Below are 25,241 nucleotides of genomic sequence, written 5' to 3'. Positions count from 1 at the left end.
CTACAAGAAAAGCCCATAAGTCATTATTAATAATGGCCTTGGAAAATCCACTGCTTATTCCTAGGATAAGCAGCATAAAATTTGTTTTTACTCTTGTAGGATCTTGCCAGGTACTTGTGACTTGGATTGGTCACTGTTATAAACAGGATACTGGGCTTGATGGACCTTCAGTCTGTCCTAGTTTGGCAGTTTATGTTCTTATAACTTGCAGTGTTTGCCAATTATGTGACATGCGTGCTTTGAACATATGAGTGGTGGGTTCCTGGTTTGAGTGTAATACTGCTCTAGTCTATGGATACTGAGTAAAGTTTTATTTAATACTAGAGCAATTATCTGGAAACTCTAGACCAGTGTTTCCCAAGTCGGTCCTGGAGTATCACCTTGCCAGTCAGTTTTTCAGGATATCTACAATGAATATGCATGAAAGAGATTTGCATAAAATGGAGGCAGTGTATGCAAATCAATTTCCTGCATATTCACTGTGGATAATCTGAAAACCTGACTGGCAAGGGGGTTTGCCAGGTCTGACTTGGGAAGTACTGCTCTAGACCAGGGGTGGGTGACCACAGTCCAGACAAGGTTTCCACAATGAATATGTATGAGATTGATTTGCATACAGTATTGTCAAAAATCTTGAAAACCTGACTGGGTTGTGCCCCTTGAAGACTGTGGTTGCCCACCCCTTCTCTAGACATTCCCTCAGCAGAGAAATATTTGCATCTACCATCTCTTTATGATTGAGGAGAGGTGCTCAGTCTCTTGGACCTCAGACCAAGATATGGAAGCTTACTAGTCCTGCCACATGGCTAAACAGTGTTCAGGTTGTCAACAGCAACTTTTTCAAAACCAGAAACCCTTGACCAGTTTGGTTCCTTAGTGAGATTACTGATCCTAAAACCACAGTCAGTGCAAAGTTTCTGTAGTTTTCTTGAGCCTAACTTACCAGAGCCACCCAGTAGATTAACACCAGGACACTGGCGTGACACTCAAACAGGTCCTGGTTCAAACCCTAGCACTTTGTAAGGGAGGCTGTGTATGTGGAAACTTTAATGAGGATAGCATTGATTGCCTCTAATCTATTCCTTGTCATAGAGCTGGGACTGACCTGCCGCAGCTCTGAGGATGAATGGGCCTTCATGTCCTGCCCCCCTGAGAATGAGTGCCTGAATAACCACCACGACTGCAATGAGACCCAGAACTGTAGCGACAAGCCACAGGGTTATGAGTGTACCTGCAAGAAAGGCTACACCTTGGACAAGTGAGTGTGACCTTACCTGTGAGCGCTGTTTGCAGGGAGAAAGATACTCTGAACACATGCACTAATTGTCGGAGTAGGATCTAAAAGTAAAAAGTGAGTGAGGTGGGTTAAGCAACCAGAGTAAAAAAAAGAATTGATAGCCAGTAGGAGCCAGGGAACATGACTAGCTGGGTGCTGCAGGGGTCAGTGCAAGGCAAGTGTCATTGTGGGAAGATAGAGGGGAGAGAGTGCCTGTTTGTTGATGATATGGAAATCTGCAAAACAGAAGATAATCGTTGTGAGAAACATAAAATGAAGAGTGACTTCAAATTTGAGAAGACGGTCAAGGGTTTGTCAGTTCTATTTCTTTAGAATAAAAGGCAAAGACAGCATATCGGGGACAGTTTTCTACCCATGGGCTTTCCTGTAATCCTTGAAGCAAAAGTCTGTGTGTAGTTTTGCTTGAAGCTTTCCATAGTTGATTGCACTTGAGTTTTATCTGGCTAGAATGTTATTGGAAAAGTACATGTATACAGTTGAAAATGCAAACTGCTTACGTATCCCTCCTCCTATGACTTAAAACACTCCCTGGGAATGCTGTCTCTCAGTGCTGATACATTGTTCCAAAATGCACATACTTTTAGTCACATTGAAGGAGGGCAAACACTTTGAAAATTGCCCTCATATGAATGGGAGAAAAGCTAGTAATCGCACTGAAAAGGGACCTGGTCATCTTCATGTCCTTAGTGTAGGAAATCAGTGTGACAGAGCAGTTGCAAGGGCTCACAAGTAAAAAGGGGAACATAATATCAGTATTACTGGAATTTACTACAAGGGCATACAGTACTATTTGAAAATGGTAGTCCCAGTTGACTGTCAGTCTTTGCAGTCAGAGCAGTCACTGGGTAAATAGGTCCCTGGATAAGAGATTGCTTTTTGGCTCTTTCATTTCCTTTCAGACTTCTGTGGTCACAGACTGGGAGACTGACTCAAAAGGGTGGCATACTGTGCCCAGCCAGTCACTCTTCATGCGCATCACTGGTAACGACCCTGTTCACAGTCCCTGTGGCAGTGTCTCTACCACAGTAAAAAGGATGTCCATGACATAGAAAGAAAGGATTGTGAGCATATTTTATTTTCTCATACATATAAACTGCTATCTCCACAAAATTTTCAGAGCAATATACAACAAATAACTACAATAAAATCATACAAATAAGTCAAACAAAACAGGATACATAAAAATAATAATTCTGTTTGTTTTCACACTGCATGCAATACTGCTACCTCTGTTCACTGAAAAGACCTAGGCCTAAGACCACTCTCTGCAGCTTCACTTTTTTCAGTTGTGTTTTACTGTCAGGCTTGGGACCATCCAATTGAGGAAACGGGAGAGCAGGGAGAGTGCCAGGAGGACCTGGGAAGAGACTATAGGGATGTGAGGATAGGAGGACGAGAACCTGGCCAAAATTACTTAATCATGACCTAACACTCTTCTACCTGCCAGAGATAGGTACAAAATATGTGCTGTAACTACAACTTACAACACAAGAATGCTTTGTTTTTGTATCTTTGTATTGTTGCATCATATATATATATATATATATATAACAAGGCAAACAATGACATCAATCTCTTCTCTCATAACAACAAGTCTCTCCAACTTCCTCCCAACCCCTGCCAAACACTAACAACAAAGCCATGATTGCTGGGAAAATGTGGGATACAAGTGAACCAAATAAATAAGAATAATAAATAATTGGAGTGTCCTATGGTTTCTTCGGGCCCCGGATATCCCCTGCCCAACAACCTCACACTCTCCCCTCCCTAACAACCTCACACTCTCCCTCCCTTTTCTCCTCTGTAGATTACATATGAGTACTCTATTCCTGTAAAAAGTCCCAATCATGCTCATGGTCTCAAGACACTTCCTTCTCAAAGCTGTTGGACGTTCCATTCAGAACAGGTGCTGCAACCTCTATTTCCAGTCCATCATTGTGGAAACCATGGATCGTTTCCAATATGATGCAATAAGACATTTTGCCACAGCCAGCCCCCATCGTACCATTTTGCCCTTCTACCAGATAAAACCATTATTGTGAAGGCCTAACAAACAAGCTTAGGGGGTACATGGCAAAGTAAGCCCAAGAGCAGTGGACAATGCCTGTAAGATAGTTTCCAGAAGAGGGCTATTAACTCACAATCCCACCAGATATGCAAAACGTACCTGTCCCATCCATACAACACCAACACTCATCCGAGACATTAGGGAATCTCTGCTTCAAGCGGTCCGACATGTAGTACCATCTGATAAGTACCTTATATGCGTTCTCTTGCACCAGCACACACACACCAAAGCTTTCTTAATTTCCAAGCACATAGACTCCTATTCCATATTGGAAAAATTATGCTGAAGGTCCTTCTCCCTGTCCCTCATGAACTTGTGTTTCGCCCAATCCCAACCCCGCACATATTATTGAACACAGATAGAGGGTGAGGAGATCTCTTCAAAAGCAGACACAAGTTCTCCAAACACTGTACCCTCCTAGGATTATCCTGCAGCCATTCCTGACCAAGTATAAAATGGCGGAGCAGAGAGGTCACGTGACGCCATGATGCAGGGCTGACGCTGGATAGCTAGGCTCCGCGCACATTCGCCCAAAAATCAGCAAATTCGACGGTCCCGAGGAGAGAAACGGCGCTGTCTGGTGTATGAAAGAAGCGGAAATCGATAGCGATCGATAAAACGGCGCAGAGGCACGGCATGGCGGCGAAAACAGTTCGCAGAGAGAGAGACAAGACTAAGCCGGCCGATGCCAAGATGGCCGACCAGCGTGAGATCGGAGAGCTAGCTGTGGGATCCGCGTGGTTAGCAGAAATTACCGCGGAGGTAACTGCAGCGGTTGAGACAGCGCTGGACAAGAAGCTTCAACAACTTTACGATCGCACAGAGGAGGCTCATGAACGTATTGATAGCATGAGCTTAGAGTTGGATGAAGGCCTGCAGCGCATATCAGAGGTAGAGGAGAGCGTGGAGGCACAGAAGGAGTTAAACAAAGAACTGGAAAAGAAAGTGCAGGATCTGGAGGTTAAATTGGATGATTTGGAGAATCGCAGCAGGCGCAATAACCTGCGCCTGATTGGACTACCAGAATCCTTATTGGATAGGGATCTGCCTAACTTCTTGGAAGGATGGCTGCCAAAGACTTTACATATAGAGGATAAAGTATCACAATTCTGTGTGGAGCGAGCCCATCGGGTGGGGACCACGAGGCAGTCAGGGAACAGACCAAGAGTGGTGATCCTAAAGACTCTTAATTTCAGGCATAAACAATACATATTGGATGCGCTTCGAGGTGGGCAAGCACTTACCTATGAAGGGAGAAAAATCCTTTGCTTCCAAGATTATTCACATCAGGTGCAATTGAAGAGGAAATCCTTCGCGCCATTATGTACGGAGTTATATAACAAGAAGATAAAATTTGCACTCCTATACCCTGCCAAGCTCAGACTCACCATAAATGGTGTAACTCAATTTTTTGAACAGGTGGAGGCAGCTAAAGAATATATACAACAACATGGAGAGCTTAAATGAAGCAGAGGTAATGTGCAGGATGGAACAGCGGCTTAAAAGAGGACGCTGGAGATTATATTATAGCTTTATAGTGGAAAGCAGATTGGGAGAATATTGACCTGACCTTTTGGATTGAGAACATGACTGATGGACTCTTGATAGATTGGACAGATATATTTCGGGAGTGCGGGTGTTTTTGGAGTGCGCCCAAGACAATGTTCTGGATGTACCTAGCACGTCTCGACGCCATTTGACTGCAGGAGATGACGACATGGCAGAGCTAAATAAACTGCTTTGGGGCTCTTGGAAATGAAGTAGAAGTCAGAAGTCTACAGGGTCTGATCATATAAGAACTAAGTAACATTGTCCACCGGAGGAGTTACACAGGAATGGAAGTGTGAGACAACTAAGATATGATGCTAGAGATATAACACATAAAGTTTTGTATGTTGGGGAAGTTGGGGAAGCTGGGGGAAGAATCAGGAGGGAGGGGGGGATGTGTGATATGTTGGTGGGTGAGTGCAGGTGTTATAGCGTGACTAGTTCTGGGAACAGGAGGGCTAGGGGGGAAGGATAGGGGAATAGGGAATAGACAGGATACATATGGGAGGGAGGGGGGAGGGATTAGAGGGCGGGAAGTAGGGGAACGATTACCAAAAAAAGATAGATGGAGATATGTGAGTAAGTGGAACGTTGAATGGCTACGACACAGAGTGGTGGGGGTGGTGCTGCTGGGACACCATGTCTACCTGTTTTTGGATAAGAGGCATGAGCGGGGACATGTAAGAGATGACGGAGGTTGATGGGCCTTAAAGTATACTCCTGGAATGTGGGGGGAATATCCTCCCCCATTAAAAGAAAGAAAATCCTTCATAGTCTTAAAAAGAAAAGGGCAGATGTGGCGCTCCTTCAAGAAACACATTTATCAAAGCAGGAGCATGAGAAGCTGAGAACTTGGTGGGTGGGGACCATATTGGAGGCCCCGGCAGTAGGGAAAAAAGCGGGCGTTGTTATTTTATTTCATAAAGCTCTACAGGTGGAGGTGGAACAGGTGTGTGTTGATCCTGAAGGGAGGTATATAATAGCACAGGTAAAAGTGAATGGCAATATATGTCTCATTAGTAATATATATGCTCCCAATGTGTATTGTAAGAAATTTTACCATTTAATCATTAGTAAGATACAGCACTTCAACGTCAAAAATAAGATAATAGGAGGGGACTTTAATGTGGTGGCGGACACAATGTTGGATAGATCACATGGGACAGCAAGCACGATGGTGGGGGCCGGTAAAGGCATAAAACTGCTATGTGAAACATTGGGAGCGGTTGATGTGTGGAGGGTATTGCATCCAAATACTAAAGACTATACACACTACTCAAGAGCCCATCACACTCAATCGAGGATTGATTATCTATTGATAGATGAAGAGAGCTTCACACATATAGCGGAGGCCGATATTGATCCTACGATTATATCAGATCATGCGGCTATATATATCAAATTTCAAGATAATACCTCACATAATAGACAGTATAGGTGGGCATTTCCTATGGATCTATATAAGGATTCGGAGTTTTGGACATATATTAGAGCAAAGTGGAAAGAATATTCATTACACAACGCATCTCACAGGCATACCCCGATATTGTTTTGGGAAGCTGGAAAGGCTGTCCTAAGGGGAGAGATAATAGCGTATAGCATCAGAAAAAAGAGACGAAGAGATAAAGAGATCATAAGATTAGGAGATAGCCTGATACGGTTGAGGAGAGCTTACGGACAGCAATCCGCGGACCACCTTCGTGAGCAATTATTAGCCACGCAGACATCTCTGAATGAGCTATTACATCAGCGTGCTAATAAATCAGCAGAGTATTACAGATACCAATTGTATAAGTTTGGTAATAAGACAGGGAGGATGATGGCAGGATTAGTAAAAAGGGGGAAGGGACAGAGGAGAGTGCTAGCCATTCGGACACAGGAAGGGGGATTGGTACATACTGATGCAGAGATACTAGATGTATTTCATGACTATTATGCTAAGTTGTACACTAAGAATGAAAAGGAGGATTTGGATCCAGATATTTATCTTGAGAATGTTAAACTGCCGAAGATAACAGTGCAGCAGCAAGAAGAGCTAAACAAGCCAATAGAAGTAGAAGAGGTCCTGAGAGAAATTAGAGGCAGTGCATTACATAAAGCTGCGGGGCCAGATGGGTTCAGGGCAGAACTGTATAAGATCTTAATGCAAGATATAGGAGAACCACTGGCAGATGCCTTTAACAAGTCGGTGGAATTGGGGGAACTACCGCAATCCTTATGTCTAGCGGATATTATGGTTTTTTTGAAACCAGGAAGAAATGTGATCTTACCAGAATCCTATAGGCCTATATCACTTATTAGCTATGAAGCTAAACTATTGGCTCAGATCTTGGCTGCTAGACTGGCAACAGTGCTGACACATATAGTGGCGCCCCCGCAGGTGGGATTTATACAGGGAAGACAGAGTGGGAAGAATATTAGGTTGATATTGGCCACGATGGAGAGAGTGCGAAGAGAAGGAGGGGAATCCCTCTTGATCAGCTTCGACGCCGAAAAGGCGTTCGATCGGGTTGAATGGGAGTTTTTATTCGCATCGCTCAGGGCATATGGCTTTGAGGGATTTTTTACACAAGCGATATCCATTCTGTATAAGAACCCGACAGCAAGGGTGTTGGTTAATGGTACTTATTCACGATGTTTCCCAATAAATCGGGGAACTAGACAGGGTTGTCCTCTGTCCCCCTTATTATTTGCCATTACATTGGATCCCCTGATTAGAGAAATTCTGGGGAATGTGGAGATAGAGGGGATTAAATTGGGACACCAAGAATTTAAAGTTTCGGCGTTTGCTGATGACATTTTAGTCCATTTGGCGAGACCGGAGGAAACGTTGCCGGTGCTGATGGAAGTATTTGCAGAATACGGGGCTTTTTCGGGCTTTAGTTTAAATTTTCAAAAATCAGAAGGACTACCCACTAGCAGCATGGTAAGGGAGAGGTGGAAGGGATCATTTCCATTGAAGTGGGCGGATCAGGAATTTAAATACCTGGGTATAAAATTAACGGGGGACTTGAGAAGATTATATAGAAGAAACGTTGATGAGTTATTAAACTATACAAGGAATCAATTGGATCTATGGGAAGGACTGCCGTTAACACTGAGTGGCCGAATTGGTATGTATGCCATGATGCTGTTCCCGAGATGGCTATATGTCTTAAGACAGCTGCCAATATTGCTACAGATCAAGGATGTAAAGAAACTTAGGAGAATGGTGACTAGATTCTGCTGGGGTGGAAAGAAGGCCAAAGTTAAACTGGAATATATGTATGGGAGTAGGAAAGAGGGAGGCTTAGGGATGCCTGATATCCAACAATATAATTGGGCATGTTTGACCAGACATTTAGCGGATTGGATATTAGATTCAGAGGAACATACGGCATGGAGTACGGAGTGTGTGCTGTTTGAGCCTTATCACCCCTACTATATGATGCATGTTCAAGGAAAGTGGCTACCTAAGGGATGGAGTCAGCATCTCTTGTTACAACCAATGCGACGGGTATGGCGATATATTTTAAAGGGATTAAATAAGAATCCACATTATACAGATCTGCTTCCTCTGGTGGGGAATAGTGCCTTTGATCCTGGGAATACACAACCGAGATTCAGAAAATGGGCACGGGAAGGGATAGTATTAGTGGCCGATGTTATGCAGGATTCGGGGAAGATTATATCTAGAGAGGCCTTAGAGAATATAGTGGGAGCTGAGAATGTGACATGGTATGATTATTATCAATTACATAGTTACATTAAGCAGCTAAATTCTGCTGGATGCGAGAGAGGGATGTATGACTTATTGGTGAATTTATTTCTGCCACAAGGTAGAGAACAGACCTCAATCTCAATACTTTATAAACAGCTGAGAATGATTTTCCCGCCCCGTGGATATGAGGAGGTTGCTCGGAGGTGGTCTGCGGATATGAGAGTGGAGGTTCGAAGCGGAGATATAGCCCAGGCTCTGAAGGAGATAGTATATAAAGTGACCAGTGCACGACATAGGGAGATTCAATTTAGAATTATTATGAGAGCATACTTCTCCCCTGTACAGGCCTACCATGCTGGTAGACTTACAACACCACAGTGCAGCAAGTGTAACTTTCAGAGAGCATCACTTTATCATATGCTGTGGGAGTGTCCGGACATTAAGGAATTTTGGGATAATATTAGGAAATTTTGTGAGACATTAATTCATAAGACAATTAGATGGGCACCTAAAAATCTAATATTGGGTCCAGGGGGGAGAGGGCTAAATCTGAAACATACAGAAGGTATATTTATGTATAAGGCTATAATTATAGGGAAGCAATGTATTATGCAATTTTGGACCCAGGAAAGTGGACCCTCTTTCTGGCAGTGGAGGAATTCACTTCATGCCTTGGTGCTGTTGGAGGCGCGTGAGGTACATCGAAGCCCTAGGAGTAAACAACGATTCTGGGAGATTTGGGAGCCATATGTGCAGGCCCTGTCAGGTAGAGCCCGCAGCTTACTAGTAAACTCACTCTCATTGTAGCTTGGGATAGGGAAGAAGACTGGGTAGAGTAGGCTGGAGTGGGAGGGAGGGGGGGGGGTGAGGTGATGGGAGGAAGAGGGAGGAGGGAGGGAAAGGGGGGGATGTGTGCTGGGCTTATGCTGCAATTGATGAAACTGAGACCAGATAAAGGAATGTGATTTCTGAAGGAAGGGGGTTACATGCAATGAGGGGGGAAAGAGTGTATTATCGTATCGATATGTATCTATTGGTATGAATGGAGGATTCTGAGAGTGATGTTCTGGGTGTATTATGGGATGGCAATGGAACAGCTTGGTAAGCGGAGCCTGGATATGCAAGATGCAGATCAATTTAATTTATAACCAGTAAAGCCTGTTGGAGATACTGACATAATGCAGGACTGCTGCGATTCTCCTGCTAAGGAGTGATGACTTGCTGGCTGACGGAGGCTGATATAATAGAGTAATGGAATGAAGCTAAGTACACAGAACGACATCAGTGATATATATTTATTTTTAAATTTTATTACATTATGAATAAAACCAAGCACACAGAATGATATCAGGGATTTGCATTTATTGTTCACAAATCTCATTGCATAATACTCTGATCACTAGTGGATATATTTCAGAAATCGCAGACAGAGATGTTGATAATAGCTATTTATGACACTATTGCTTGCATAAGCCAGGGTTAAGTAATACAGTAATTTAGAGGAGGGAGGGGAGGGAAGGTGGGGGGGGGGAGAAAAGAAAAATTGATGATAGCGGTTTTGCTGTATTAGTGCAGGATGGCAATGTTAAATGCCTGAGATGTTATGTTAATATGGAATTGTTTTGGAGATGCATTCATCAATAAAAATTATTAAACCTAAAATGGCGGAGCTGCAGGTAGGAGAAAAGGATCTAGGCGTCATCGTTGATCATATGTTGAAACTCTCTGCTCAGTGTGTGGTGGCGGCTAAGAAAGCATATAGAATGTTAGGAATTATTAGGAAAGGAATGGAAAACAAAAATGAGAATGTTCTAATGCATTTGTATCACTCCATTGAACCTCAAATACTGTTCAATTCTGGACACCTCATTTCAAAAAAGATATAGCAGAATTAGAAAAGGTACAGAGAAGGACGATGAAAATGATAAAGGGGATGGGACGACTTTCCTATGAGGAAAGGCTAAAGAGGCTACAGCTCTTCAGCTTGGAGAACAGACGGCTGAGGGGAGATATGATAAGAGATCTGTAAAATACTGAGTGGAGTGGAATGGGTAGACATGAATTGCTTGTTTACTCTTTCCAAAAATAAAAGGACTAGGGGTCACACAATGAAGCTACTAAGTAGTAAATTTAAAACAAATCAGAGAAAATATTTTTTTCACTCAGCGTGTATTTAAACTCTGGAATTCATTGCCTGAGAATGTGATAAAAGCAGTCAGCCTAGCAGGGTTTAGAAAAGGTTTGGATAGTTTCCTAAAAGAAAAGTCCATAAGCCATTATTAAGATGGACTTGGGAAAATCTATTACTTATTTCTAGGATAAGCAGTATAAATTCTGTTTTGCTCTTTTGGGATCTTGCCAGGTACTTGTGTCCTGGATTGGCCACTGTTGGAAACATGATAGTGGGCATGATGGACCTTTGGTTTGTCCCAATATGGCTATGTTTATGTTCTTAAGGAACAAAGTTATCCAACACCTGTATCGCCCATGTGAAAAAGTAACTTCCCCCTAAACTTAATAGCTGGTTGCACCATAGTTAGCAGCAATAATTGCAACAAAATGCTTCCTATAATTTGATATAAATCTTTTATATTTCTGTTGATGAATCTTAGCCCACTCCTTTTTGCAGAACTGCTTTAACTCTGTCATATTCGTAGGTTTTTATGCATGAACACTTAGTTTTGGGTCCTGCCAAAGCATCTCTACTGGGTTCAAGTCAGGACTTTGACTAGGCCAATCCAAACTTTAATTTTGTTTCTCCTCAGATGTAGAGTTGCTTTGCTTCATAACTCAATTGTGCTTCAGCTTCACCTCACAGACAGATGACCAGACATTATTCTTAAGAATTTTTTCATATGGTGCAGAATATATAGTTCCTTGTATAAAGGCAAGTTTTCCAGGTCCTGAGTCAGCAAAACATCCCCACACCATTACAGTGCCATCACCATGTTTGACTGTTGGTATGATTTTACTGTGGTATTTGCTTTACACCAGACATAATGGGGACCTATCCATAGAAGTTTACTCCAAAAGGCTCGGGGATCATCCAGGTATATTTTTGCAAATGTGAGACAAGCATTAATTCTACTCTTGGATAGCAGCAGTTTCTGCCTTATTACTCTCTTCCTTGAATCCTAATTTTGCCCACTGTGTTTTATTGTGGAGTCATGAACACTGACCTTAGCTGTGACTAGAGAGGAGTGCAGTTCTTTGGATGATATTCTGAGATGTTTTATGATTTCCTGTATGGCTATCACTGCACCCTTGGAGTAATTTTAGCAGGCTGGCTACGCCCGGGAAGATTCACCACTGTTCCAAGTCTTCTTCATTTAGAGATGATGGTTCTCACTGTGGTTCAGTGGTCCCAGACCTTTAGGAAATGGCTTTGCAGTCCTTTCCAGACAAAGGTCACAGCGGTTTACAAAGGTCAAAAATCTAGTGTAAAATAATGCCAAAGTGAGGGCATTATCAAGCTGTGGCAAAAGGGGGCCTCCACTGCAGTTGGCGCATGTTTTTCATGTGCGCCGGCAGCCCCCTTTTACCGCAGCAGGTAAAAGGGAAGTCTCTCTTTCCTGCAGGAAATGGCCACACTCCGGCACTACAAAAATAAATATATTTTTCTAGCGCCGGATATGATGGTGCACTAGGGGTGTGAAGTACCACTGGGCTGCTGCGGTAGCCTGGTGGTACTTCCTGTTTAGCAAGCGGTAAGCACTGTAAAGTGGATCCTCTTTTCTCAGCGGTTGCAGCTCTCCACAGCCTGAAGACCACCTTCCAGTACTGCTCCTTTTTCCCTCAGAACAACTGAAGCTTTTTATTGCCTAGGAGGGGCTTCCCTCCTTCCCTCAGTTGTGGCACCAAAACACAAAACAAAGCACAGTTATCGTTCACCTTTTTCAAGCCGGTTAGTTTCCCAGTCCAGGCTTCCACAGCTGCTTCCTCTCCCTCCCTCCTGGGGAAGAGTAGCAGCAAATAATAAAAGAAAAAAAATACCCTGTTCAGTGTAGCGGGGTTTTCCAAAACACAGTTCACTTTTAGCCAAGCTTTACCCCACTGCTCAGTTTAGCCAGGCTTTCAAAATACAGTTCAGTTCTAGCCAAGCTTTCCACAACACAGCTCAATTTAGCCTGGCTTTCAAAACACCGTTCAGGTCTAGCCAAGCTTTCAAAAATACAGTTCAGTTTTAGCCAAGCTTTCCAAAACACAGCTCAATTTAGCCAGGCTTTCAAAAATACAGTTCAGTTTTAGCCAAGCTTTCCAAAACACAGCTCAATTTAGCCAGGCTTTCAAAAATACAGTTCAGTTTTAGCCAAGCTTTCCAAAACACAGCTCAATTTAGCCAGGCTTTCAAAAATACAGTTCAGTTTTAGCCAAGCTTTCCAAAACACAGCTCAATTTAGCCAGGCTTTCAAAAATACAGTTCAGTTTTAGCCAAGCTTTCCAAAACACAGCTCAATTTAGCCAGGCTTTCAAAAATACAGTTCAGTTTTAGCCAAGCTTTCCAAAACACAGCTCAATTTAGCCAGGCTTTCAAAAATACAGTTCAGTTTTAGCCAAGCTTTCCAAAACACAGCTCAATTTAGCCAGGCTTTCAAAAACACAGTTCAGTTCTAGCCAAGCTTTCAAAACACACAGTAATGGCTTTGCGCGGGCTCAAAGCCTAGGGTCCCACCCTCTTGGTCAGTCATACTCCTACCTGACCTCCTCCCGCTTGACCCGGCTTGGCCCCGCTACTCCCTTGGCTTTCGCTGAGCCAGAGCTGAAAAGTCCATCGGCTTTTTTGAAAGCCTGGCTAAATTGAGCTGTGTTTTGGAAAGGTGTTCTCCGGTTCAGTCAACTCCATAGGGCAAGGCTCACTCTCTGCCTCCCTCTCCTCAGGAGCCCAATCCATATTCTCTTCACCCCGCCCTTCTCCCAGCTGCTCACCCTTTCTTTCATTAAAGCTCTTTGGTGGCTCTTCTTTCTCCACCCACCTGTTCCACCACCTCTTCCACCAGGTTGGAGAATCAGCCTTATTCCTTCCCCTGCGGCCCTCCTCTGGAGACTCCTGGGAATGCACATAGTTTCTCATCCCCGGTCTCCCTTGGGGCATGCTGGGAGTTGTAGTTCTTTATTTCTAGTTTTTTCCTGGGAAATGCCTGCCTATAACGGGGGTATTCTGGCCTATCCCAGGGTTCCTTTGGGGCCTGTCCTACATACTCTTTACAGCACGCAGCTTAGTAAAAGGGACCCTAAAATAGGAAAGAGCCATTCAGCCAGAGGAGCAAACACACAGTGGGCATTCCAAAGCTTTGTCTCTGCACAGGATAGCCAGGCATCCAACACTAGTGTGCCTGTGCTGAAAAAAACAAAAGCAAGGCTAAAAAAGTGGGTTTTCAGAAGGGACTTAAAAGTGTGAAAAAAAGTTTGGATCTAAAGTTAGGGGGCGAGGGGGGAGGTCATTCCAAAGCTTAGGGGCTAAAAAGAAAAATGCAGAGTGCAGGGTTGATTTATAATGGGCCCCTTTGGGGAAGGGAGAATGAGACGGTGGGAGGATGGACAGGACTGAAGAAAGATAGAGCAGGGAGCCAGAATGAAGAGTTGAAATTCAACAGGGCTGGCGGCAGTCAAGTCTGGCTTTGTTAAATCAGCTGAATCTAATTATCTGTTAAATTTGGTCAATTAGTTGATTGAGTAACTAAGGGGAAATTATTTACATGGCTGATATGGATGTTGGATAACTTTGGGGCCCTTTTAACTAAAGCTTAGCATGTAGTAACAGACAATAGCATTCGCTAAGTGCCACATAGGCAATAGGTATAAAATAGGACACACAATGAAGGGCCCCTTTGTTCCTTAAATAAATGAAGTGATAATATAAAAACCGTGTTATGTGTTAACTCAGGTTCCCTTTGTTTAATATTACATTTTAAGGATCAAAAATCATTAAGTGTGTCAAAGATGCAGTAACAGGGCAAATCGGGGAGGGGGGGGGGGTGGTAAACATTGTTTTATATCAAAGCAGAGAAAACATTTGTTCTACTGGTAATCTAAACTCATGTGACAAGGGCAATATCTGCATCAGTGGTTCCCAAACCTGTCTTGGGGGATCCCAGTCAGTTGGGTTTTCAGGAAATCAATATTGAATATTCATGAGAGAAATTTTCATGCATTGTCTCTATTGCATGATAGTCTCTTTCACGAATATTTGTTGAGGTTTCATGAAAACTGGACTTGCTGGAGTCCCCAAGACAAGTTTAGGAATTGTTGATGCATTTTATTTATTTGCCTGTTTTGATATACCACCTTTCAAGGATGATATCAAAGTGGTGTACAGAATCAAAATTATGGTATAGACATGTAGTAACTAATTTAAAAAGTACAGACATACCAAAAACAGAACAGAAGGAAGGGAATGAGATAGCACTACTATAAATGCCCAAATCAACTATCAAACAAACAAGCAAACAGAAGGTCATTTACTAGAAGTACAAGTTCAGTAGCTAACATCTGTAAGATGGAAGCATAAACTTCTGTACATAGGCTGTCTAGGTCTTTCAGGCCTTTTTGAGGGGGTACTTGGGGGTACTGAGTACAGGCACCTTTTCCATTGTCTGTTACAATTGACCCATGTACCCCAAAATTTTAATGAAAGAGCTCAGGCTCTACACACCAATTCTGCTTTGTCATAGATTCTGTGACTGGTTGCGGGGGGCCTGGCTATTGTGGGGTGGATCCCTCAGTGATCACCCTATCCTTGAAGAGTGGCCTGGCATTTGAGTACTGGCACCATTTTCGCTAGAAAAAACGCACTGTACAGAATAGACAGATGACCTTCTTTAGATGCCACTCAGGGACAAAAAGTCTATAATGTATTGCTTTGGTAAATTCCCATTTCTCCAGACTGGCTGTGGATGTAACAGATGTCTTTAATGGTTTATTCCTTTTCTTTGAATGCCACATCAGTCCAAGCTGAATCTGCCCAATGGTTTATTTTTCTCTAATGTATTATATTCAATAAGAGCATTTATGTATTTCGGGGAATAGTAGAGCTTGTGATTTGTCAAGTCCTTGGCTAGTGTGCTCTAATCTTATGGTGGGAGTTGGTAAGGTTTGCATTTAATCATTTATTGGAACTTGATATACCGTCAAATCAGCACAGGTCAAGGCGGGTTACGGAGTCAGACCAAAGCATAAAACAGAAATGAACTACAAAGCTGATAGGAAAGAACAAACAGACAAAACACAGGACAAAAGTACCCCCCCACCCCCACACACACACCAGAACAAACAAGGACATCGGCAGCTCTGACACCCACTGCTCACCAGGTGCTAACAGAGGAACCATAGGCCTTAGAAAACAAAAAGATCAGGAATTTGATGTATTATTATTCTTGAATTTGTTCCTAGTTGTAGATATTACATTTGTGAAATTGTTGAGGCTGAGAGGAAAACGGGGTAGAATGGGGGCAACACTTCCAAGAAGACAGCTTTGGACAGTGTGTTTTGAATGATGTTCCTTCTTGGACTTAACATAATCTAATAATAGTATTTGTATATTGCTAATGCTACAAACACTCATTATAGCAAATTAAATATTAAACAGAAGCTTCACATTATTTAACTAGAACAAACTTCTGAAAAAGATGTCTTAAGCTTCCTCCTAAATAAAGCATAACATAGAAGATGGTGTCAGATAAAGACCTGTATGGTCCATCCAGTCTGCCCAACAAGATAAACTCAGTACATATGGAATGTGATACTTCATATTTATACCTGATCTTGATTTGTCCTTGCCATTTTCAGAGCATAGACTGTAGAAGCCTGCCCATCACTGTCCTTACATAAGTACATAAGTAATGCCACACTGGGAAAAGACCAAGGGTCCATCGAGCCCAGCATCCTATCCACGACAGCGGCCAATCCAGGCCAAGGGCACCTGGCAAGCTTCCCAAACGTATAAACATTCTATACATGTTATTCCCGGAAGTTTTTGTCAAAGACCCTGAAAATCTCCACTTCAGCCCATCCAAGTCTATTCAGCCACCATCAGGGCATAGAAGTCTGTCCAGCACTGGCCTTGTTCTGAAGCTAAATCTGCCCAGTCATAATCAGAGCACAGACCGTAGAAGTCTGCCCAGTACTGGTTTGTTTCCCAATTACTGGTGATTGTTGCTACCTAATCTCCTCTAAGCTTCTTTGGATAAGGGAAGAAATATGGAGAACACAAAAGGGAAACTTAAGTTAGTTTTATCATAAAACATCAGCTAACACATAAAAGGAGGGTAAGGAGTGAAAAGAAGACAAGCCAAGTGAAAGGTGCAGTGTTCAGTGTCCAGGACAACAAACGGAGCAGGAACAAATCAATTGATCAGGTGGACAGGCCAGAGTAAAATAGTATGTCTTCAAAGCTTTTTTTTTTGCATTTTTGGTAGGAGGTTTCCAAACAAATAAATACAGAGTGGGAGATTATTCTATAATAGAAGGGTAACAGTCCCAAAACCGTAGGGGTCTAGCTTTGCCAGAACAAATCCAAGTTTATTCTGTATTTGCTACCCTGACCTGTGGAGACCTTCAGGGTGGTTTACAATCTAATATGATAGAAAGAGAAAGATAACAGTACTATGAGGACAGGACACAAAAAGGTAGTGGGGACAGAACTACAATTATGATAGTAAAGAGGGTAGGATAAGACAACAGGATAGCTCAGTTCTGTCTGGCTAGTTTTGAGTGACCGCATTCTAAAAAGAAAAAAAAAATCTTATTGGTAGGCATAAGCAAACAATAAGTTTTAAGATTGTTTTTGAATCTGTAGATGTGAAGAAACAACCATAAAATCTTGATTAGTGTATTGAAGAGTATTGGCTGGCCTATAGGGATTCAACATGTTAAAGAGAAATGGGTAGCCAAAATGATTGCTGTGCCAGCATAAGAATTTTAAAAGGTATGTGGAAGCTATTGGAATCCAGTGTTCCTTAAGGAAGAATGGGGTGACTCGTATAGAATGAGGGGGCAAGTGTACTTGGGACAGATAAAAAGGAGCTTTGTGGTAGGGCAAGAGAAGGAGAAGAAAAATCAGATTCTGTGGCAGCACGGCTGATATAAATGGGCAACTTAGATTGACTGAATGGTCTTTATTCTGTTTTTGTGTTTAATGGTGACCTGATTTTGTGTTTGTAAGGCATGCATAAGTTAAATGTAACTTGATGTGTGTAAATAGACATGTATCTTGAGTGAGTAGGTCTTGACTCATACTATACATTCCCCTCATCGCACAGTGTGACAGGGCTGTGCCGGCCAGTTTGTGACCAGGGCTGTGTGAATGGAACCTGTGTGGAGCCGAACCGGTGCCAGTGTCACTTTGGATACGTGGGACAGAACTGCTCGGTGGAGTGTCAGTGCAATAAACACAGTAACTGTGCTGGATTGGGAGCCCAGGACCAGTGCCTCGAGTGCTTCAATAACACCATGGTAACCAGCAATGGGAAAGGGCAATGATAAGAGCTATTTTTTCTCTCTCACTTTGTGTGGAGATGATGTGTGATGATAAAGTGATCTCACCCTTTCTCTCTCTGGCATAAATTGTAATAAGAATAATCTATTTCTGTTTTCCTTCAGGGTTTGCACTGTGAGAAGTGTAAGCCGCTTTTTGTGGGCTCTGCTGTAAATGGTGGCACCTGTAAACCATGCTTAGAGTTCTGCCGAGGAAACAGCGACATTTGCATCACTCAAGCTGAGTATGAGAAGGCAAAGATGGATGCAGCTCACTTTCAGCTTGATCCCAGTATGGTGAGAGAAGCAGATTGAAATTCAATGGTCCCTTTTCTTCCTGTTAGACCAGGACTACTCAATTCCAATCCTCAAGGTCCACAGGAAGGCCAGGTTTTCAGGATATCCACAGTGAACATGTATGAGAAAGATTTGCATACCAAAGAGGCAGTGCATTTAAATCTCTCTCATGCATATTAAGTACATAAGTAATGCCATACTGGGAAAAGACCAAGGGTCCATCGAGCCCAGCATCTTGTCCACGACAGCGGCCAATCCAGACCAAGGGCACCTGTCAAGCTTCCCAAACGTACAAACATTCTATACATGTTATTCCTGGGATTTTGGATTTTTCCAAGTCCGTTTAGTAGCGGTTTATGGACTTGTCCTTTAGGAAACCGTCCAACCCCTTTTTAAACTCTGCTAAGCTAACCGCCTTCACCACATTTTCCGGCAATGAATTCCAGAGTTTAATTACACGTTGGGTGAAGAAACATTTTCTCCGATTTGTTTTAAATTTACTACACTGTAGTTTAATCGCATGCCCCCTAGTCCTAGTATTTTTGGAAAGCGTGAACAGACGCTTCACATCCACCTATTCCACTCCACTCATTATTTTATATACCTCTATCATGTCTCCCCTCAGCCGTCTCTTCTCCAAGCTGAATAGCCCTAGCCTCCTTAGTCTTTCTTCATAGGGAAGTCGTCCCATCCCCGCTATCATTTTAGTCGCCCTTCGCTGCACCTTTTCCAATTCTACTATATCTTTCTTGAGATGCGGCGACCAGAATTGAACACAATACTCAAGGTGCGGTCGCACCATGGAGCGATACAACGGCATTATAACATCCTCACACCTGTTTTCCATACCTTTCCTAATAATACCCAACATTCTATTCGCTTTCCTAGCCGCAGCAGCACACTGAGCAGAAGGTTTCAGTGTGTTATCGACGACGACACCCAGATCCCTTTCTTGGTCCGTAACTCCTAACGTGGAACCTTGCATGACGTAGCTATAATTCGGGTTCTTTTTTCCCACATGCATCATCTTGCACTTGCTCACATTAAACGTCATCTGCCATTTAGCCTCCCAGTCTCGTAAGGTCCTCTTGTAATTTTTCACAATCCTGTCGCAAGTTAACGACTTTGAATAACTTTCTGTCATCAGCAAATTTAATTACCTCGCTAGTTACTCCCATCTCTAAATCATTTATAAATATATTAAAAAGCAGCAGTCCTAGCACAGACCCCTGAGGAACCCCACTAACTACCCTTCTCCATTGTGAATACTGCCCATTTAACCCCACTCTCTGTTTCCTATCCTTCAACCAGTTTTTAATCCACAATAGGACATTTCCTCCTATCCCATGACCCTCCAATTTCCTCTGTAGCCTATTCTTTGTGGATATCCTGAAAACCTGGCCTGCCTGTTGACCTCGAGGACCGGAACTGATTAGCCCTGTGCTAGACCATCCAGATTGCATTAAGCCATCCTGCCAGCACATGTAGACCAAGAACACGTTTTCCAGTGATGAAATTATTTTTATAACTGAATGGTGCAGTCCTGGATTAGCTAGTATTCTCTATTTTCAGCAGATGGTGGCAGCTTCTGGAGTGGTGCAGCAGAATTTCAGCTTCAGTTCCCAGTGTTTGGTGTACAGGGAGTATCTTGGTTGAGAGGATATGTGGCCTAGCTCAACACATGGTCCATGAACTGTAGTGCTTGATTGAGTCTAGTTCTTTTAGGGATTCCCTGGGATTGACTTATTGGCCTTTTCCTCAAGTGCCAGATCCAGCCTGGGAGTGCTTTCTGGCTTCTGCTGGGTGGCACAGTGAGATTTGCATCACTCAAGGCGAGTATGAGAAGCCAAAGAGGGATGTAGCTCACTTCCAGCTTGAACTTAATATGGTGAGAGAAGTAGATTGGAATTAAGTGTTCAGATAGGATGTTAAGGTAGGCACTAGAAGGTATGAACCAATTCTCAATCTTAACTCTGATGCCTATCTCATATTCCTCATTCTAGCAGTTGGAATTAAAGTTGGGAGATAGTTGCAGTTGAAAAATAGGACTTAAGCTTATGATATGACTCTTAACATTTGCCTTCTATTCTGTGGTGAAAAAATTCATTAGTCATTTACCAGTTAAGACTCGAAAGCTCACCACCAATCTGGTCATCCTGGCCTCTGCTCTTATTTTATTGCCTGCACTTTGCCAACCACTTCTGTCTAGTTTATTTGTCTGCTGGCTCCTTTCACAGCTGTTGCCAGTTCTGTGGTGCTGCATGTTGTATCTCCTTCCATGCTGTTCTTGTGGGGGAAAAAGAAGAAAAAAAAAACCCAGGGTACTGCACAGGCACTGTGCAGCTCAAATACATTGAGACAAATTGGAGCCATCAAAGGATGAGATTCATTCTGTCACTGGAGTCAGCACATTCAGCTTCTATCTTTGTGCAGCAAAAGTTATGAGTTGCGACCTGTATGTACTTGGAGCTTTAATAGTTCTAAGCATTGAGACCCCAATGATCAGAAGCAAATATGGGTGCTAGAGGCTATTGGCCCTTACTAGCACCTGTATGTAAAATGTATGTATTGAGACCCCGATGATCAGCAAATGTATGTAAAATAGGGCATTACCTATTCCTCCCCAATGCTCAGCGGGCAGTGCACTAAACATTGGCACTGCTCCCGCAGCAAACCCTATGCCAGCTCAGAGCTGGCATTAGGGTTTGCGGCGATTTGGGGAGGAATTGGGAGCCCTGTTCAGCATGCATTTGCATGCTTACAGGTCCCTCCCCCCCACTGGACACAGGGGCTGGAGGTTCGGTGGACTTCCAGCCCCCCTAACCCCCACAGACAAGTTTCCCTGGTGGCCCAGTGGCCTTCTTCCCCCCCATCCCCCCGGGCACAAGGGGGCTGGAGGTCCGGTGGGCCTTTACCTCCTCCAGACAACCAGCCCAGTGGGCAACCCTATGCCCAGTGGCCTAGTGCCCCCCCCCCCATACCTTTAGAAGGGAGGCGGAAGTAGCATTCCTTCCTCCTGGGGTGCCGCCTTCAAAGTGGCAATGCCCTGCTATGCCCAGTGCAGGGCGCTGCCATTTTGAAGGCGGCGCCCGAGGAGGAGGGGGTGCTGCTCCAGCCTTCCTTCAAAAAGTTTGGGGGGGCACTAGGCCACCAGGACGGGTGGGGGGTGTAGGTAGGTTTGCCCACTGGGCCACCAGAGACCGATTTTTGGTGGTTGGGGGGGGGCTAGAAGTCTACTGGACCTCCAGCACTCTTGTGCCCTTGTGTTGGGGGGGCTACTTCTCTCTCCCTCCTCCAGATTTCAACCCCTTCTTCCACTTCAATCTCACTGTTTTTCCTCCTTTGAAGTCCACTCTATCCGCCTTTTCTCTTCTCTGCCTCTTTGAATAGCAGTCATTTATCGTCCCCCTGATAAGTCCCTTTCATCCTTTCTCAGTGACTTTGATGCCTGGCTTGCCTTCTTCCATGATCCTTCCTCCCCCTCTCTCATCCTTGGTGACTTTAATATTCTTGCTAATGATCCTTCCAACTCTTATATTTCTTATGTTTCGCTTTAACATCCTCCAACTATGCTCCATCTCCCCCACTCATCAAAATGGTCACTGTCTTGATCTCATCTTCTCCTCCAACTGTTCACCCTCTAGTTTCCTTGCCTCTGATCTTCCCCTCTCTGATCATCTTATAACTTTCACACTTAAATCTCCTCCCTCCCAATCCCGCCCTATCTTATCTAATTTATCTAGGAATCTTCACGATATTGACTCTTCATCTCTATCCTCTCATGTTTCAAACCTCCTCTCTACTGTGGCACCATCCACGTCTGTCAACGAGGCTGTTTCTTCTTACAACAATACTCTATCCTCTGCCTTAGACACTCTTGCACCTTTGATGACCCGCCCTGTAAGGCGTACAAAACCCCAACCTTGGCTGACTTCTAATATCCGCTACCTACGTTCCTGTACTCGCTCCGCCGAACGCCTCTGGCGGAAATCTCGGGCCCTTGCTGATTTCTTACACTTTAAGTTCATGCTGACCTCCTTCCAATCTGCTCTTCTACGTGCCAAACAGGATTATTATATCCAACGGACCAACTCTCTTGGCTCTAACCCTCGACTTCTCTTCACCACATTGAAATCTCTCCTCAAGGTGCCCCCCTCCCCCAACTCCCCCTTCATTATCTCCTCAGACCCTTGCTGAATTCTTTCATGTCAAGGTTCAAAAGATAAACCTTGAATTCTCTACCTCGCCACCTCTCTCTCCACTAGTCCGTTCCCCTCTCTCTCCTTCCCCTTATTCCTTTTCCTCCTTTCCTGAAGTTACTATAGAGGAAACTACACTTCTCCTTTCTTCCTCAAAATGTACCACCTCTTCCTCTGATCCCATTCCCACCCACCTTCTTAATGCCATCTCACCTGCTCTTATTCCTTTTATCTGTCACATTCTCAACCTCTCACTTTCCACTGCAACTGTCCCTACTGCCTTTAAACATGCTGTGGTCACACCTCTCCTTAAGCCTTCACTCGACCCTACTTGTCCCTCTAATTACCGATCCATCTCCCTCCTCCCTTTTCTCTCCAAATTACTTGAGCGTGCTGTTCACCACCGCTGCCTTGATTTTCTCTCCTCACATGCTATTCTTGACCCACTACAATCTGGTTTTCGCCCTCTCCACTCAACCGAAACTGCGCTTACTAAAGTCTCCAGTGACCTATTACTGGCTAAATCCAGAGGTCTCTATTCCATCCTCATCCTTCTTGATCTTTCCGCTGCTTTTGACACTGTCGATCACAGCATACTCCTCGATATCCTGTCCTCACTTGGATTCCAGGGCTCTGTCCTTTTCTGGTTCTCTTCCTACCTCTCCCTCCGCACCTTTAGTGTTCACTCTGGTGGATCCTCTTCTACTTCTATCCCTCTGCCTGTCGACGTACCTCAGGGTTCTGTTCTTGGTCCCCTCCTCTTTTCTATCTACACTTCTTCCCTTGGTTCATTAATCTCATCCCATGGCTTTTCCTACCATCTCTATGCTGATGACTCCCAAATCTACCTTTCTACCCCTGATATCTCACCTTGCATCCAAACCAAAGTTTCAGCGTGCTTGTCTGACACTGCTGTCTGGATGTCTCAATGCCACCTGAAATTAAACATGACCAAAACCGAGCTTCTCATTTTTCCCCCCAAACCCACCTCCCCACTCCCCCCGTTTTCTATTTCTGTTGATGGTTCTCTCATTCTCCCTGTCTCCTCAGCTCGAAACCTTGGGGTCATCTTTGACTCTTCTCTCTCCTTCTCTGCTCATATCCAGCAGATCGCCAAGACCTGTCGTTTCTTTCTTTACAACATCCGTAAAATCCGTCCCTTTCTTTCCGAGCACTCTACCAAAACCCTCGTCCACACGCTTGTCACCTCTCGTTTAGACTACTGCAATCTGCTTCTTGCTGGCCTCCCACTTAGTCACCTCTCCCCTCTCCAATCGGTTCAAAACTCTGCTGCCCGTCTCGTCTTCCGCCAGGGTCGCTTTACTCATACTACCCATCTCCTCAAGTCGCTTCACTGGCTCCCTATCCGTTTTCGCATCCTGTTCAAACTTCTTCTACTAACCTATAAATGTACTCACTCTGCTGCTCCCCAGTATCTCTCCACACTCGTCCTTCCCTACACCCCTTCCCGTGCACTCCGCTCCATGGATAAATCCTTCTTATCTGTTCCCTTCTCCACTACTGCCAACTCCAGACTTCGCGCCTTCTGTCTCGCTGCACCCTACGCCTGGAATAAACTTCCTGAGCCCCTACGTCTTGCCCCATCCTTGGCCACCTTTAAATCTAGACTGAAAGCCCACCTCTTTAACATTGCTTTTGACTCGTAACCACTTGTAACCACTCGCCTCCACCTACCCTCCTCTCTTCCTTCCTGTACACATTAATTGATTTGCTTACTTTATTTTTTGTCTATTAGATTGTAAGCTCTTTGAGCAGGGACTGTCTTTCTTCTATGTTTGTGCAGCGCTGCGTACGCCTTGTAGCGCTATAGAAATGCTAAATAGTAGTAGTAGTAGTGGGGGAGGAAGAAGGCCACTGGGCCACCAGGGAAACTTGTCTGTGGGGGTTAGGGGGGCTGGAAGTCCACCGAACCTCCAGCCCCTGTGTCCAGTAGGGGAAGGGGCCTGTAAGCATGCAAATGCATGCGGACAGGGCTCCCCATTCCTCCCAAAAGCTCTGCAAACCCTAATGCAAGCTCTGAGCTGGTATAGGGTTTGCTGCGGGAGCAGTGCCAATGTTTGGTGCACTGCCCGCTGAGCATTGGGGAGAAATAGGTAATGCCCTATTTTACATACATTTGCATGGTACTTGCGGTTAGAGCTAGTGAGCTCATTGTTTCATGTGCTCGCCGGCTCTGGTCATGGGACAGGAGCAAATGCAGGCGCTACTACGGCGCTAATAGCCTCTAGCACCCGTGTTTGCTGATCATCGGGGTCTCAATACTTAGAACTATTAAACATACAGGTCGCAACTCATGATAAATTTTGCTGCAGAAAAATGGAAGCTGAATGTGCTGACTCCAGTGACAGAATAAGGGGTTAGGGGAGCTGAAGGTCCACCGAACCTTCAGCCCCTTGCCTGCAGGAGGGGGGGACCCTCCTGTTGAGAAGTCTGGGCTTTTTTTGTGACAACCCAGACTTGTCAAACAACTTCTGTGGGAGGATTGTGCATTGAGTGTATGCCCAGGCACAATCCTCCCGCATAAGTACCCCCATGATCAAAACTAATAGCACGCATAAATTTGCATGCTATTAGTTTTGATTATCAGGGCTTTAATTCCCCGCGCTGTTCTGGTGCTGATTTTTCAGCGCTGTTCAGAAC

General features: G+C 44.1%; 1 protein-coding gene across 1 annotated transcript in view; it reads left to right on the top strand.

Annotated features, from left to right (window-relative positions):
- The window catches only part of MEGF8 (multiple EGF like domains 8), a 223,616-nt gene that overhangs the window by 171,601 nt on the left and 26,774 nt on the right, over positions 1 to 25,241 (top strand). The window contains 3 exon segments of the mRNA XM_030213349.1: positions 1,093 to 1,258; positions 17,871 to 18,063; positions 18,211 to 18,381. Of these exon segments, the coding sequence (XP_030069209.1) occupies positions 1,093 to 1,258; positions 17,871 to 18,063; positions 18,211 to 18,381 (530 nt within the window).

Source organism: Microcaecilia unicolor, chromosome 8 (genome assembly GCF_901765095.1).
Source record: "Microcaecilia unicolor chromosome 8, aMicUni1.1, whole genome shotgun sequence".
Classification (NCBI taxonomy): Eukaryota; Metazoa; Chordata; class Amphibia; order Gymnophiona; family Siphonopidae; genus Microcaecilia; species Microcaecilia unicolor.
Note: the sequence above shows the minus strand (reverse complement) of the source record. Positions and strands in the feature narration are given on the sequence as shown.